Source organism: Propithecus coquereli, unplaced genomic scaffold (assembly GCF_000956105.1).
Source record: "Propithecus coquereli isolate 6110/MARCELLA unplaced genomic scaffold, Pcoq_1.0 Scaffold150, whole genome shotgun sequence".
Lineage (NCBI taxonomy): Eukaryota > Metazoa > Chordata > Mammalia > Primates > Indriidae > Propithecus > Propithecus coquereli.
In genome coordinates, this window is record NW_012139414.1 from 1,133,033 (window position 1) to 1,148,306 (window position 15,274).

The following is a 15,274-nucleotide window of genomic DNA, read 5'->3' on the forward strand; positions in this document are numbered from 1 at the left end:
AAGGGAAGGAGGGACTCCTGAGAGAGCTGATGTGATGGCCCATGTGACCAGGGACAAGACCTGGCAGATTTTTTTGTGTCAAGCAGGGAATGGCATGGCCCTCCTGAGGGTCCCTGGATGGCTCATCTGCAGTTGCTCATCCACTGAGCGCAAGCAAGAAAACATTCATCTGCAAAAATAGGAACACGCACTCAGGCAGGGTGGTAGCTTATTAATAATATTCAAAATCAAGGAGGAACAGCTCAGGACAGTGGCTCCCACACTTTGGTGTGTACCAGAATCACCTGAAAGCTACTTAAGAGCACAGGTCCAGGCTTGCTGAAGTAGGATAGGACCTGGGCCTTTGTATTTATACCTAGTTTCCCAGGTGATTCTGACACCTGCCACTGTTTGAGAATCACTAAGAACATGAGCTCTGGACCCAGACTCCATGGGTTTGAATCCCTGCTCAGCCACGCATCTCTCCAAGTGACCAGGGTAAATGCTGTGGTTTCCCCATTTATAATATGGAAATTATAATAGTGCCTATCTCCTAGAACTGCTGGGAGGATTAAATGAGTTATTATCAGTAAAGCACCAAGAACAGTGTCTGGCATATAATGAGGAGCCCATGGGCCAGGTGCGGTGGCTCACGCCTGTAATCCTCGCACTCTGGGAGGCCAAGTTGGGTGGATCGTTTGAGCTCGGGAGTTCGAGACCAGCCTGAGCAAGAGCAAGACCCTGTCTCTACTAAAAATACAAAGAAATTATCTGGACAACTAAAAATATACAGAAAAAATTAGCCGGACATGGTGGTGCATGCCTGTAGTCCCAGCTACTCGGGAGGCTGAGGCAGGAGGATCGCTTGAGGCCAGGAGTTTGAGGTTGCTGTGAGCTAGGCTGACGCCACGGCACTCTAGCCCGGGCAACAGAGTGAGACTCTGTCTCAAAAAAAAAAAAAATGAGCCCATGAATGTTAGCCATTGATACCAAACGTGCTTCAGCCCTGGCAGAAAGATGTCATTAGAAGAAAAGAAAAAGTAAGGGGAGGATTAGAGGGTAAAACAGGGCATTCAATAAGCTGTTTAACTGAGATTTTTTTTTTTTTAGCACTCTGGGAGGCCGAGGCACTCCAGCCTGGGTCACAGAGAGAGACCCCATCTCAAAACAAACAAAAATAAAGACAGGAAAGCACTGAGGAGCCATTAAGTTTGTCTTAGGCAAGGCACCCTGCCTGAGTGCGTGTTCCTATTTTTGCAGATGAATGTTTTCTTGCTTGCGCTCAGTGGACGAGCAACTGCAGATGAGCCATCCAGGGACCCTCAGGAGGGCCATGCCATTCCCTGCTTGACACAAAAAAATCTGCCAGGTCTTGTCCCTGGTCACATGGGCCATCACATCAGCTCTCTCAGGAGTCCCTCCTTCCCTTCCCTCATACCTCAGACAAACTTAATGGCTCCTCAGTGCTTTCCTGTCTTTATTTTTGTTTGTTTTGGGATGGGGTCTCTCTCTGTGACCCAGGCTGGAGTGCCTCGGCCTCCCAGAGTGCTAGGATTACAGGCATGAGCCACCGCGCCTGGCCTAACTGAGATATTTACAGAAACAAAAATACCCTACTCGATTAGCTAGGATACGGTACCAGCAAGTAAGTGTTTGAGACTTAAGGTAGGGCACGGTGGCTCGTGCCTGTAATCCTAGCACTCTGGGAGGCCGAGGTGGGAGGATTGCTTGAGGTTAGGAGTTCGAGACCAGCCTGAGCAAGAATGACACCCTGTCTTTACTAAAAATAGAAAAAAATTAGCTGGGCATGGTGGTGCGCGCCTATAGTCTCAGCTACTCAGGAAGGTGACGCAGGAGGATTGCTTGAGCCCAGAAGTTTGAGGTTGCTGTGAGCTAGGCTGACACCACATTGCAGCACAGAACTTTGAGCCTGAGAATTCTAAACTCAAACTTGGCCTTCCAGTATGTTATTTTTTTCAAGATATTTGAATTCAGCTTGATTTATAACTTTTAAATATCAAGACATGGCTTTGGGGTCTCCATTTGTATTCTTGCCCTGGCCTTACAAATGTTGGGGATGGGTCTGATGGTTAAAGGCATGTTCTTTTGTACCAGACAGGCCAAAATTTTAAAATCTGGGCATGCCATTTATTGGTACAGTATGTACAATTTACTTGGAACTCTCTAATAATAGTGATGTTAGGGTTCTTTGGGTTTCAAGTAAGAGTACCCCGACTCAAACTGACTTCATCATAAACAGGAACTTACTGGCTCTTAAGTCCAGTGGTGCAAACTCGAGGCACTGTCTGGATCTAGGAGCAGCATCAGCACAGTCTCTCTGCGTCCTTTGGTTCTGCTTTCCTATGTTGGCTTTGTTCTGCGACGGGACTGCACAATGGTAACCAGCTTATATCCTACTAAGCAATCCCAGCAGAAAAATTAGAGATATTTTCACCTTCCTGAAGTTCCAGCAAAAATTTGCTGATTGGTTATGGAGGGTCGGGGTCTAGCCCCTGTAAATCATATGGATTAAGGGTTGGGGAAGAGGTAGTTCGCCAACTGAAAACTGAGATGTGGTTACCAGGAAAAAGGCTCAGGAAAAAACAATAGTGAGAGGTATGGATGAAATGTTTGGCACTCAACGTTAGCCGCTTTAACGTAATCGAGAAAATGCAAACAAACTCGAACACTAAGTACACTGAATAGAAGCAAGTGAAGACCATACACATTTCCCAATACTGAACTGCCTCAAACTCTGGAATCAGAGTGTGAAGCATGGAGAAATGAAGACTTGGAAATGGGCTCTCAGGAAACATTCACAGGTTTCTGCAGATGAATCATGCTTTCGGCCGCTGCAGCTGACTCCGCAACGTCAACCTCTGCTGCTTCAGCTAGTCTCAGCCTCAAAAGATGAGACTTACTGGCTCTTAAGTGGCATCATCATAGCTTACTGAAAGCAAGCCATGCTCACCAGGAAGACTCTTATTTCTGAAATTTCATAGAAGAGTACATAAATCCCAAAATTAAGTTTTTAGATATGTGGCCAATTGGGGGCAACACTGGGTCTATCTAGTGTTACCTGAAATAAGCCACTATCACTGGTAATTCATCACAAGAGTATGTGCTTCGTATTTACCTGCTATAATCTACAATTCATAGAATAATTTAAAACATTTTTTATTTACTTTTTTTTTGAGACAGGATCTCACTCTGTTGCCCTGGCATGGCATAGCTCACCGTAACTTTGAACTCCTGGGCTACAGCAATCCTACTGCCTTAGCCTCCCAAGAAGCTGAGACTATAGGCATGTGCCACCGTGCCTGGCTAATTTTTTAAAAAAATTTTTGTAGATGGCTGGGTGTAGTGGCTTATACCTATAATCCTAGCACTTTGGGAGGCCAAGGTGGTAGGATTGCTTGAGGCCAGGAGTTTGAGACCAGCCTGAGCCAGTGAGACCCTGTTTCTACAAAAAAAAAGAAAGAAAGAAAAATTAGCCTGGCAGGGTAGCATGCCTATAGTCGCAGCTACTCGGGAGGCTCAGGCAGGATCACTTGAGCCCAGGAGTTTGAGGTTACAGTGAGCTATGATGATGCCACTGCACCTAGTCCAGGTGACAGAGACCTTGTTTCAAAAAAACCAAAACAAACAAAAAACCAAAAATTTTTTTTGTAGAGATGGACTCTCGATATCTTGCCCAGGCTGGTTTTGAACTCCTGGCCTCAAGTGATCCTCCGGCCTGGGTCTCCCAAGGTGCTGGGATTATAGGCGTGAGCCACTGCGCCCGGCCTAGAATAATCTTTTAAATATGAGTATTCTTATTCCCTTGATAGATATTGACCAAGGCTGTATCAACAGGCCTGTAACTCTGCACTTTTGTGGGTTTTTTCCCTCAGTGTTTGATGACCAATAAAATGGTGATATATAGCCTATTTTAAAATATTTCCCCTTTTGATATAAATGATCCAAAGTAAATGATAAAAAGACAATAAAAGACAAATATTTCTCCAACTTTTTATTTTGAAAAATTTCAAACCCACAGAATTTGAAATAGTAATATTAAAATATTAATGCTGCCTTCACATGGATTATTTTTCCTTTATAATAACATCTGACTGGAAAACTCAGACCTAAGTAATGTAGGATATTAGCTGCCTACACAAGGATTTTCGATCAAAAAAAACTTGGCAGCCCCTGCTCTACATTAATACCCAGACACCTTCTCCATGGTTACAAGAGAAGCAGCCTCATTTTTAGTGAGGGGAGCATTCTGTCCCCAGTAGTCTGTATAATGACCTTTTTGTAGTGTTTTCACTAATCTTACCAGAAATGCAACACTGCAAGGTAGGATTTATTCCCATTTTACAGATGAGGAAACAAACTCAGAGAGGTCAAGTGGCCTACCTTGCTCCAGGTCTGAAGTCAGTAAGTGACCCAGTGGAGACTGAAACTGAAGACTTCTGACTTCAGTGACAACATATGGTCGCTTCCTCTCTTGGATGTACAATGGGAGTAATGCCAGAGCCGCTTCTCAAAACAAGTATGCAAAGGAAAAGCTTTTTCATCTCAGTCTTCTGACAATCAGAAAGTAAGTATTCACCAGGCCCCGTGTCCACAGCATTATCAGTCGGAAGTTCCTTAATTGGAACATGAAACCATAGTGGAGACGGGGAGCTGGAAGATACATAGAGAAGATACCAACATTTCTGTCGACTGCCCCTGGTTTGAGTTCAACATTTATTGAGCGCTTACTGTGTCTCAGGTACCGTGCTTGGAACACTGAGAAAGCAAGACATTCAAGGAGTCTGCCCTCGCGGAGCTCACATTCCAGTGGGAAGCTGCCAGGGAGAGACTGGGGTGACATCGGGCCCACGTTAGTGTTTTGTTTGGTCCATAGAGTGCTTAATCTTTTTGTTTTTTTAAATAAGTTGTTGCCAACTTCTAGCTTCTCTAAAACAAGCAACTTCTGTTGGATTCCTTGAATAATAAGCGGCAAGCATCCCCTGCCCCACACCCAGGACACGGACCCCTCCAGTTCCCTTCTGTCCCCACCATTTCCTACTGTCTCACCCAGATGACTGTGGCCCAATTCATGCATTTATATTACCCACTGACATCCATAAGCATTTAAGCTGAAACCCCTGAAGCAAACAAATATCCAAACAAGATAATTTCAGATAGCATTAATAGAAAATAAATTTGAAAAGCTAATGTGATGGATGTGATCTGACTGGTGGAAAGGGCTACTTCACGCTGTGTGGTCAGGGAGGGCTTCTCTCTGAAGCGTGATTGCAACTGAGAACTGAATTGTGACAAACACGACAAGGCTGCCAACAAAGAGAAAAATGCTTCCAAGCAGAGGGAACAGCACAGACACCAGTCCTACTCGAGGCTGGAAATAAGTTGGCTTGTTCAGGGAACAGCAATGTTGGGGTGGCTGGGAGAGCAGTAAAAAGGTCACAGAAGAAGGAAGAAGCCCGATTACATAGGACCGTGCAAGCCATGGTAAGAATTTTGGATTTTATCCCAAGTGTGGACGGGAAGCCTTTGGAGGGTTTTTACCAGGAAATAATGTGGTTTACAATTTCAAAAGATCACTCTTCTAGGTAGAAAAGTAATTTAATGAGGCAACAGAGAAAGGAGAGAGACCAATTAGGAAGTGATATTATAGTAGTCCAGTAGGTGACACTGGCTAGGACCAGGATACTAACAGAAACTATGGAGAGAAGCAGCAGATTAGTCATGTGGAGCGTGACCAGAAGAATGCTCTGATGAGTGGATGGCAGCAGTGGGGGTGGGACGGAGAGCAGTGGAGGGTAAGTCCAAGGCTGTGGCTTCTTCAAACATTTATAGGTTGGGGACAACCAGAGGAAGACCAGTTTCAGTGAGAGAGACCCAGACTTTGATTTTAGATGAACAAATTTTGCCTAGACCCAAATCTTTCTAGATTCCTCATTTCCCTTACCTCCCATATGCAAGAAGTCCTCAAATTCAAAAATTCAAACTTCTAAATACCTACTCTCTTATCAAATCTACCCCTTCAACTTCACAGCCATGGCCTTTGTCCTGATTCAATCCTCTCTCTTGCCTTGACTTTTACAACAGTCTACTGTGGCTATGAACAAATTAACAAAAAGCACTTAACAGACGTGTCTGGCGCTCTCTCTTCCACCAGCCATGTTTGAGGGTAGAAACCATGTCTTACTCACATTTATCTCCAGGGCCTGGTGCTATGCTGGGCACACAGTAGGCACTCAAATACCTGATTAACTGAAATCAGGTCTCCTCAAAAAGGAAAGAATCTCCTGGAAGACAGGAGCCCCATCTTGGGATTCTACGATTCCTCCACACAACTTAAAGCAGAACCATACAAAAAGTAGGACCAAGTCCCAGAAAACTTCGCCTTCCCAAGGAATGTGTTTCTTTCTTTCTAATTTGGTTTTGAACCACACTGATTCCTACTCTTACCTGGTAGTTGTTGACAGTGGACAATATCACTACTCTTTTCCACTTTTCTCCCAAACCTAGGGATTTTACACTCTCTTAGCCTCACATCTTTGCAGGGAGGTCACAGAAAGGCTTATTCTCCATTTTGCAAATAAGAAAACTGAGGCCAAGAATGAAATCCCTTACTTACTTTTTGGCGGAGTTAGGAGCCCTGACTAAATGAAGACTAGCCTTGCCCTGACCCCAGAGCGCAGTTCTGTATGGGAAGATATGCCAACCTCCCACCCTTGTACAAGTGCTGCTTAGTACTCAGGTGTTCCCTAGGTTTTGCCTCCACACTTACAAACTTTTCTGGGTATCAGGGTATGTCACCACAAGGTCGGAGACCATGTTTTTTCTCTCTTCTCTCTACCACGCTCCTGGGTGCTGGGTGAGGACAGATTCCACCCCTTGGGCCCAGGAGAAAAAGCAGCACCTTGGTCAGTAGTCTGGGAGTCACAACCAAGAAGAAGAGAGAGAGATCTAAGTAGGCAAGAATAGCTTCAATGGGAAAAAGAGGAGAGGGGCCACCAGTAAGAAAATCAGGAGACTCCTTTCAAAAGGTTTCCAGCTGGGAGTACCTGCGAAAGAAAAGTGGCAGCAGCTGGGGAGCAGGTGGCCGACCCCTCCTGCCATGCCCTTCACTTCTTCAGGGCACCAAGGCTCTTCAGGGCCTCCTGGGCCTGGGTCAGCTGCTGCTGCAGCCTCTGGCGGGTGCTGTCATTGGAGGCCCGCTTCAGGTGGCCCTGCATTTCCTCCATCACGGCCCGATGGCCAGGGGTGTTGTGGAAGAGCCGTACGGCCCGGTCCCCACAGGAGGCCAGAAACCGGCCAGTGATGTCAAAGGACAAGTCAGTGATACACTCCCCATGCACCTGCTCAAAGCATTCCTCCTTCTCACCCCGCCGGGTATTGTAGAGATGAATACTGCTGCCACTGGCCAAGGCCAAGACCTGAGCGTCAGGGGAGAGTGCTAGGCGGCAGAGCATGGTGCCCGCCTCTTCAAATCGGCCTGTCCTCAGCAAGTAGGGGTCCTGCTGCTTCTTGTATTCCACATCGATGTCCCACAGTTTCCACGTACCATCCTTGGAGACAGAGGCCATCCTGCAGCATGGAAAATCACAGCTCAAGCCCCAACTCACCTAGCTCGAGGGGCTCCAGCTAGGAAGCCTAGTCTACTTCCTGCTGAGAGCCAGGCACCCCACCCACTTCAGAGCTGTGGCAGACAGGGAGAAGGACCCTGGTTGCCAAGAGGGGCCAAGAGCCACTGGTAAGAGATTAGAGTAGACTCACTCACCTCCGGGAGTCGTTGGAGAAAGCGAAGGAGTGGACAGCTGCAGAGTGGCCCTTCAGTTCAAAGGCTCGCACAACTTCCTGGAAGTCCCCCTTCTTCCCAAAGCAGACTTCCCAAACCTTCACATCTGGGGTGAAGCCACATGATGCTACAAACCTGCCATACAACCCAAGTGCCTTTAAAACTTAATTTTAAGAACATCCTCTTCCTGTAAACCCCCTAAATCTCTTCCTGAGAAAGCTAACAATCTCATGTCTAGTTAACACTGAACCTTTAAAAAGCGCTTTTACGCCAGGCGTGGTGGGTCATGCCTACAGTCCCAGCACTTTGGGAGGCTGAGGTAGGAGGATCGCTTGGGCCCAGGAGTTTGAGGTTGCAGTGAGCTATGATGATGCTACTGTACTCTAGCACAGGCAATAAAAAGACCTTGTCTCAAAAATAAATAAATAAATGGTTATGTGAACTCAGTTCATCCTCATAGCCTTGTTCTAAGATACGTCGCACTCCCACCCCAACCTTTTTTTTTTTTTTTGAGACAGAGTCTTACTGTGTTGCCCAGGCTAGAGTGCCGTGGCATCATCCTAGCTCACAGCAACCTCAAACTCCTGAGCTTAAGCGATCCTCCTGCCTTAGCCTCCCGAGTATCTGGGACTACAGGCAGGCGCCACCATGCTTGGCTAATTTTTTCTATGTATTTTTTAGTTGTCCAATTAATTTCTTTCTATTTTTAGTAGAGACGGGATCTCGCTCTTGCTCAGGCTGGTTTTGAACTCCTGAGCTCAAACAATCTGCCCGCCTCGGCCTCCCAGAGAGCTAGGATTACAGGCGTGAGCCACCGTGCCCGGCCCCACTCCAACCTTTTAAAAACTATAGATGAAAAGCCAGGCGTGGTGGTGTGAGCCGGTAGTCCCAGCTACTCTGGAGGCTGAGGTAGGAGGATTGCTTGAGCCCAAGAGTTCAAGGCTATAGTGTGCCACTATCGTGTCTGTGAATAGCCACTGTACTCCAGCCTGGGCAACACAGTGAGACCCCTGTCTCTAAAACAAACAAACAAACTACAGATAAAGAAATTGCAACTAAAGACTTGAGGTGGCGTGCATGAAACCCCATTACTGTAAGTGGGAGAGCTGGGACTTGAATCCAGGGCTCCTGACTCCACCCTGTACACTCTTTCCACTCTGTGAAGCTGGTTCTCTGTTCTGTGCCTGCTCCTCAGCCCCACCCTGTCCCCATCCCAAATGCCAAAGCCCCTCCCTTCCTCACCTGCTACAAGGGGATATAGCAGCATGCGTATTGTTCATCTGGTTTGTGTTGATGGTAGACAGCACCTGACCTTTCAGATTCCAGATGAGGATAGTCGTGTCACTGGAGACAGTCATGATGAACTTCCCTGAGGTGCAGGCAGTGATGTGAGCCAAGGGCAATGATCTCACCAACTGCCACTCCCCAAAGAGACACAAAGGCCTATGCTGCCCTAAGTATCTATGCTTCCCTCCCAGTGCAAGGGTCACCACAGATAAAGGCTTTATGGAAGGCTGTAGCTCTTCCGTGCCTCCCCAGGGACTTGGTGTGGCTCCCAGGACTCCACAGGAGCACGAAGCCAGGCTGTTTACGGCGAGAGCCCCCTGGTCACACTGAGGCTAAACAAATCTCTCAGGAAGCATTAACTCATTCAGGAAATATAACTGGACCATTTCTTCATGCCTTGGGCAAGCTCTGCTCTCTGAAAGCGTCTTACCTGTGCTAGCAATGCCAATGTTGATGACAGGTGCCTTGTGCTTTTTAGGGAAGTCCTCTGGGGTGGCTGTGAAGGTGTAGCCCCCATCCTCTCGCTTGGTCATCTTGAAGACACGGAGGGTGTCCCCACTGGCCAGCCAGACAATGAAGGCTCTAGAGACAGGTAGCAGACAAGTCACTCCTACCTTTGGACATGGAAGCCTACATGTTCCAGGTCATGTGCTGGGTTCTGAGGAAAATCAAGATCTCCCCTCATGTCCTGCAGTCCAGCCTTATAAGTTAACCCCTTGGTTGAAAATCTTGTAAACCTCCTCAAAAGATAAAATTCTCATAGCTTTGGCTCCCTTAGTTTCTCTCTAGGGTATAGAAAACCAAGATAGCTTCCAAGGCTCATCTGGAAGCCAGGCTGTGGTACTTCCTGAGTAGGAAGAGATCTTCCCTTGTTTCCTTGCTGTGTAGCAGCAGAGGTCTCCTGGGAGCCCCAGGCAGTACTCAACCTATCTAGAAGCTCTCTTTCTGCCATCCCAAGGGAAACCCTGGGACTCTCCTCACTATCCTAAACCACATATGGGAAGGCCATAAGCCTGGAGTTGGGCTTCTGCAGGCAAACCTGAGGCTCCATCCTGTCCCACCTGCAGTCAGGGCTGAAGCGCACCAAGGTGGCATGGTCCAGCTCCACATTGGCTCTCATGCTGCGGTGCTCCCGCTGCAGGAAGTCCTTGGTGCTCCAGATGCGGATGGTGCGATCATCTGCACAGGTGGCCAGGTACTTGCCATTGCTGCTAAAGTCCATGCAAGATATATTCCCGCTGTGGCTCTGGGGGAAGGGTTGTAGGAAGTGTGAAGGGGGACCTCTCAGGCAGATGGGGAAGCCAAACCTGGAGCCATGACTCTGGGGCCTGTTGCCTGGGTTCATTAAGCAAGCTGAGGATGGGCTGGGATGACGAGGAATGAGCTGGGGCATCCCCACTGACATTGACCAAAGGCAAAGGGGGTTTGTAACATGCACAGAATACTACAAAGGAAAAGTCTGTGGGGAGTGAGTCTCTGTGTATGTGTATTGTGCATGGGTACCCACATACCTTCAGTGCTGCAGCCAGGAGGCGGTGGGTGAAGTTGTGTTGTTGAGGCTTCTCCTTGCGAATCCGCTGATGCTGTTTCTGCTTCTTGGATGCCGAGGATTTGCTAAGCGGAAATCCATTTGCTTTTTGGCCTATAAGGAAGGGCCATGTCATTTATCCATTCACTAACTCATAAACATTTACTGACCACCTATGTTTGGCCAGGCACTGAGCAGAGCAAGAGAACTAGATGTGGCTCTTATCCTCAGGAAGAGAGAGAGTGTGATGTGGGCAAACACAGAGGCTTTGGAATCAGACCTGGGTTTGGATTCTGTCTCCACCACTGACTAATCTTGGGGTAGCTGCTTATGGTAAGTCCATAGAGCACCTCTATGCAAACTGAAAAAGGCACACTCTTGGGGCTGATGCAGCTGGGTGGGTACACAGCATAGCCAGTCCATGGAATGTGGATCCTGGGCCAGACATCCCTACATAGGGAATAATGTACACAACCTTATATGGTGACCCTGGCCTTAGCTAAATTATTTAATTGCTTTGGGCCTTGGTTCTCTTAAAAAGAGAGGTTGAGAGCATTGGAAAAGATAATATATACAAGTGACTAGCAAGAGTACCAAACACAAGCATTAAAGGTTCAAGGGAGTCCCAGAAGGAACTCAAAGATGAGAGGAAGTCAACATGTATTGAGCCCTGTGCCAGGGATAACACCAGTCACTTCTGCATAAAATATCTTATTTGAGAATCAGGCAAATCACAAAGCAGGCCTGTGTTAGGTGGCTGCAGATGCTGCCCAGTTCCTACAGGGAAAAAAAACTCCTGAGTCCCACATAGAAAGATGATAACAATCTGGACTGTGCTTATTTCTCCAAGCTTGTCTAACCAGCCTCCTTCTCATACTTAAATCATATCAAATGCTGTTTGAGGACTCCTTGCATTCCTGAGTACTGCCATTGGCAGGAATGTCTTTCTTCCTTGGCCTCCTGGCAAACTCTTCATATACGACCCTCCTTCAAGACCTCACACCACTTCATGTGTTCCCTACTCTCAGTAACGATTTCCTTGACAGCCTTCCCCCCGCAAAAAAGCAGGGCTGACAACTCCCTCTCTTGTGTTTTCTGTTTCTAGTGCTGACTTCCTTTACGAAACTTATTACACTGTTTTCCCCTTATGTTTTTAGATGTTCATAATTCATTGACTTACATTTTCGATGTATTTCGATGTATTTCTCCTTTACTGGACTCCTTAAAGGAAAAGACCCCAAAGCCTATCACAGGGTAATAGTAATAAGTACTCAATAAACGTTGATGCATGTCGCAGAACTAGTCTGAGAGTGCTTTTTCTAAAATCAAGGACACGGAACACGCATAAGAGTCTACAGCGCTCTCGCCGCAACCCCCAGCAGCAGTGGCGCTCAGACAGAAAGCGGCTTCGGCCACCGAGGAAGCCGCAGCCAGGTCCTAAAGAATCCTGCCCAAGCGGTGCGACCAGCCCGGCGAGGCGGCACCTTGTCTCTGGAAGCGAAACTCATTTTACAAGAGGAGAAACTGAGGCCCTGGGAGCGCCGGCCCCCACCAGCTACGGGCCCAAGCCGTAGGTCGGACCACGCGGAGGCCAGGAGCGAGGTCCCCGCCGGTCGCCCCTAACTGCCCCGGACCCACTTACTGGCGGACCGGCTGCACCTCTGCTCCTCAGCGCGCAGCCACCCCCGCGCTACCGCCGCCGTCGCCATCAGGGCCAGCAGCCCGAGCAACAGCGACAGCCCCATCAGCTCCGGCATCTGCGGCAGCTCCATGTTGGCAGGGCCGCTGCCACCTCAGCCTCTGACGACGCCGGCGCCCGCACGTCTCCGCGAGGCCGCGCACGCACGCGGGGGCGGGGCGTGGCCGTTGGGGCGTCTCGAGGGGCGGGGCCTGGCTGTTAGCGCGCCTCGAGGGGCGGGGCCTGGCCGTTAGGGCACCTTGCGGGGCCGGGCCTGGTTGTTGAGGCTTTGTTGATGCGGGGGGCGGGGCTAGGGGTACGAGATCCGCAGGCTCTGCTCGCACCTCCCCTTGAAGAACTTACTGATAATCGTTTATTAAAGGCGTTTTCCCAGCCATCACACACAGGATTCCTTAAAGGAGGCGGGCGGGAGGGGCGGGGATTATTGCTCCCATTTAACGTGGGGAAGCGTGAGCATCAGTGGCATTCCGATGGGATTTTGCTGTTTCTGGAGAAGGGAAGAGTAGTCCAGGCACTGGAATGTGGGGCAGCCTCGCTTGGCAAAGACGGAGGGGCAGGGATGTTGAGGGGAGGCAGAGCATGAGCGCGATAAAAGGAAATGGCAGATAAGGTCGGAAAGGTCTGGGGGGCCTTGAGCACTGGCTCGATCCAGCGAGCTGGTTATTACAGGGCGCGATGGGGCAAAATCGGGGATCCTCTGCACGGACCACTGTGTGGAAAGACCAAAGACAGAAGTCCGGAAGTGGCTGCAAGGATCTGAGAGGGAGGCAATAATGGCCTGGCGAGTGGAAAGGAAGTTGAAAAGGAGATTTTTAAACAAAAAACTGATTTTGAAATAATTACAGATTCACAGGGGGTCGAAAGAAATGAACAGGGAGGTCCCGTGGGCCTTTCCACTCAGTTTCCCCCAATGTTAACATCTTTCATAGCTATAGTACAATTTCAAAAACTGGGAACTTGACATAGATACAAACTGCAGAACTTTATTCCGATTTCACCAAAAAGGAGCTATTCTAAAAGACGAATTGATAGAGTTTGGGTTAGACCTGCGTGGCTGAAGAGAGAACGTCCCCAGGACAGGCATGCTTCCATGGGCTTCCCAGGCCTGCAGCCCAGAGCAAGGGCAAGTACCTGGGTTGGAGATCCAGTCTCAAACATATCCATTCCCTTGGGGCAGCCTGCCTTTCCTGACAGTCCAGACCCTCCAGCCATTAAAAGGACCTTCAGAGGATAGCGGCTGCCTTAGAGGCTAGATGGCAGACATACCAGCAATCTAGAGGCTAGATGACAGACATACCAACAAACTTGGCTGAGGAAACAGATCCAGTCAGAGAGCAAATGAAGCAGCCTCATTTCCTTCCCTTTTGTCCTTTGCAGGGAACTGGCTTTGACTCAGCTGCGGGCAGTGGGTGGGGAGGGCTGCGAGGGGGTGTCCAGCATATCCTGTGGCTTTTCCTCCCTAACTCAGCTATTTAGAACTGTCGGCCCAGCCATAAAGCACTTTCTTCACCATCTAGAGACAAAGCTGTACTTTTAAGAAGAATTTCATTCACCAACCATTTTGCATGTGACATTTATTGATCCGGGAACTTTGCATTTCATTTAATCTTCTCACATTCCCATGCCACAGATTAAGAGACTGATGCTCTAGGAAGTTAAGTGACTTTCTCAAGGTTACACAGGAGGAGAATGAGCTTGGGGACAGATACAGTTCTGTCTAACTGCAATCTATAGATGTGGGGCAGGGGCGGCCACTCTTTGTACAGCTCAGCCTAGGCTACCAAATTCATTCACATCCTTGACTTCAGTTGATATTTTTAGTGGCCTTTAAGATAGGTCGTGTTATAAAATAACTTTAATTTTTATTTGCTTCATTTTATTTTTAAAATTTTTAATAATTTTAATGCTAATCTTCTCTGTATCGTTCCAATTTTAGTGTACATGCTGCCGAAGCATGCACAACTTTAGTTTTTAAACATATGGGAAAAAAGACTGGGCTCATGTCAAGTAACTTGCCCCAAATCAATAAGGAAGCAAGGGAAAGAGCCCAGAGTCAAACCCAGGTCTACTGCACTCGAAGATCCATGCTTCTCTGGCCAAGCCACCCTGGCTGTGGTACATCCTCGCCCTTACCCTCAAGTGTTGTGGAGCCCAGTTGGAAGCCAAGACCAATATGTGGAAGGACAACTAATGACACAAAGGGGGATTCAGGAAAGCTGGGTGTATTAGGGAGGGGGATTTGCCAATGGATCTCCAGGGGCAGTGAGACTTGGCTGTAGCTTCAGGGGTGGGCATTTAGACAGGTAGAGCAGAGGGCGGAAGGGAATTCTAGATGGGAAGCCAGAACAAGTCAAGGTGTGGGGGCAGATGTAACTGATTCCTGTGCAGGACAGAGTGACTGACTAGGCCAGCCCGTCTGAGTGAGTGCACACGTGGTGCCTGCGGGAAAGGATGTGGATGCAGCAGGGAAATGGGATGCAGAGGAAGATGGGAAAACCCAGACCTGCCTTCCTGGTGGGTTGACTATGTCTGCAAGGGCAGAGCGGAATGCTGCATCCCAGGAACCACTGGAGATTCAGGACCCCTTGGAATGTGAGGGGAGGGAGGCCGTACAAAGTAACAAGACTGGAGGGATAGATTTCAGGGTCCAGTCACAAAGCACCATGAACTTCTGCAGCAAAGTCTGTCCTCATCAGAGGCCAGCTTGCACTGTCTGCAGCCCTCCCTGCCTGTGGCCTATGCTAGGTGACATGGTTTCTTTCATCCTCATTGAAGCAGTGGTCCCTGTGCCAGCAACATGAAGAATACAAATTCTCAGATTCCATCCCAGACCACACTACTAGCGTGGAGGTGGGGCCCAGTCATTTGGGTTTTTACAAGCCCTCTAGTTAATTCTGATGTACTCTAAAGGTTACAAACCACTGGGTTAAACTAATGGAGCCCCAGATGTATGTTATTTGCAGCTCAAAGTCGCTGTTACAAT

The 15,274-nt window shown here is 48.3% G+C and overlaps 1 protein-coding gene across 2 annotated transcripts; it reads right to left on the reverse strand.

Annotated features, from left to right (window-relative positions):
- Positions 1-4,072: 4,072 nt before the first annotated feature.
- On the reverse strand, positions 4,073-12,498 carry TBL2 (transducin (beta)-like 2). 2 transcript variants are annotated; one of them, XM_012640350.1, is made up of 7 exons: positions 12,235-12,498; positions 10,576-10,706; positions 10,126-10,310; positions 9,495-9,646; positions 9,020-9,146; positions 7,760-7,912; positions 4,073-7,566 (listed from the first exon to the last, which is right to left on the reverse strand). In XM_012640350.1, exons 1-7 carry the CDS (start codon positions 12,362-12,364, stop codon positions 7,104-7,106), a joined length of 1,341 nt encoding a protein of 446 aa, XP_012495804.1. In that variant the 5' UTR covers positions 12,365-12,498; the 3' UTR covers positions 4,073-7,103. The 2 variants fall into 2 exon arrangements, with proteins under 2 accessions (XP_012495804.1, XP_012495806.1); XM_012640352.1 differs by lacking the exon at positions 12,235-12,498 and adding an exon at positions 11,773-11,785.
- Positions 12,499-15,274: the final 2,776 nt, after the last annotated feature.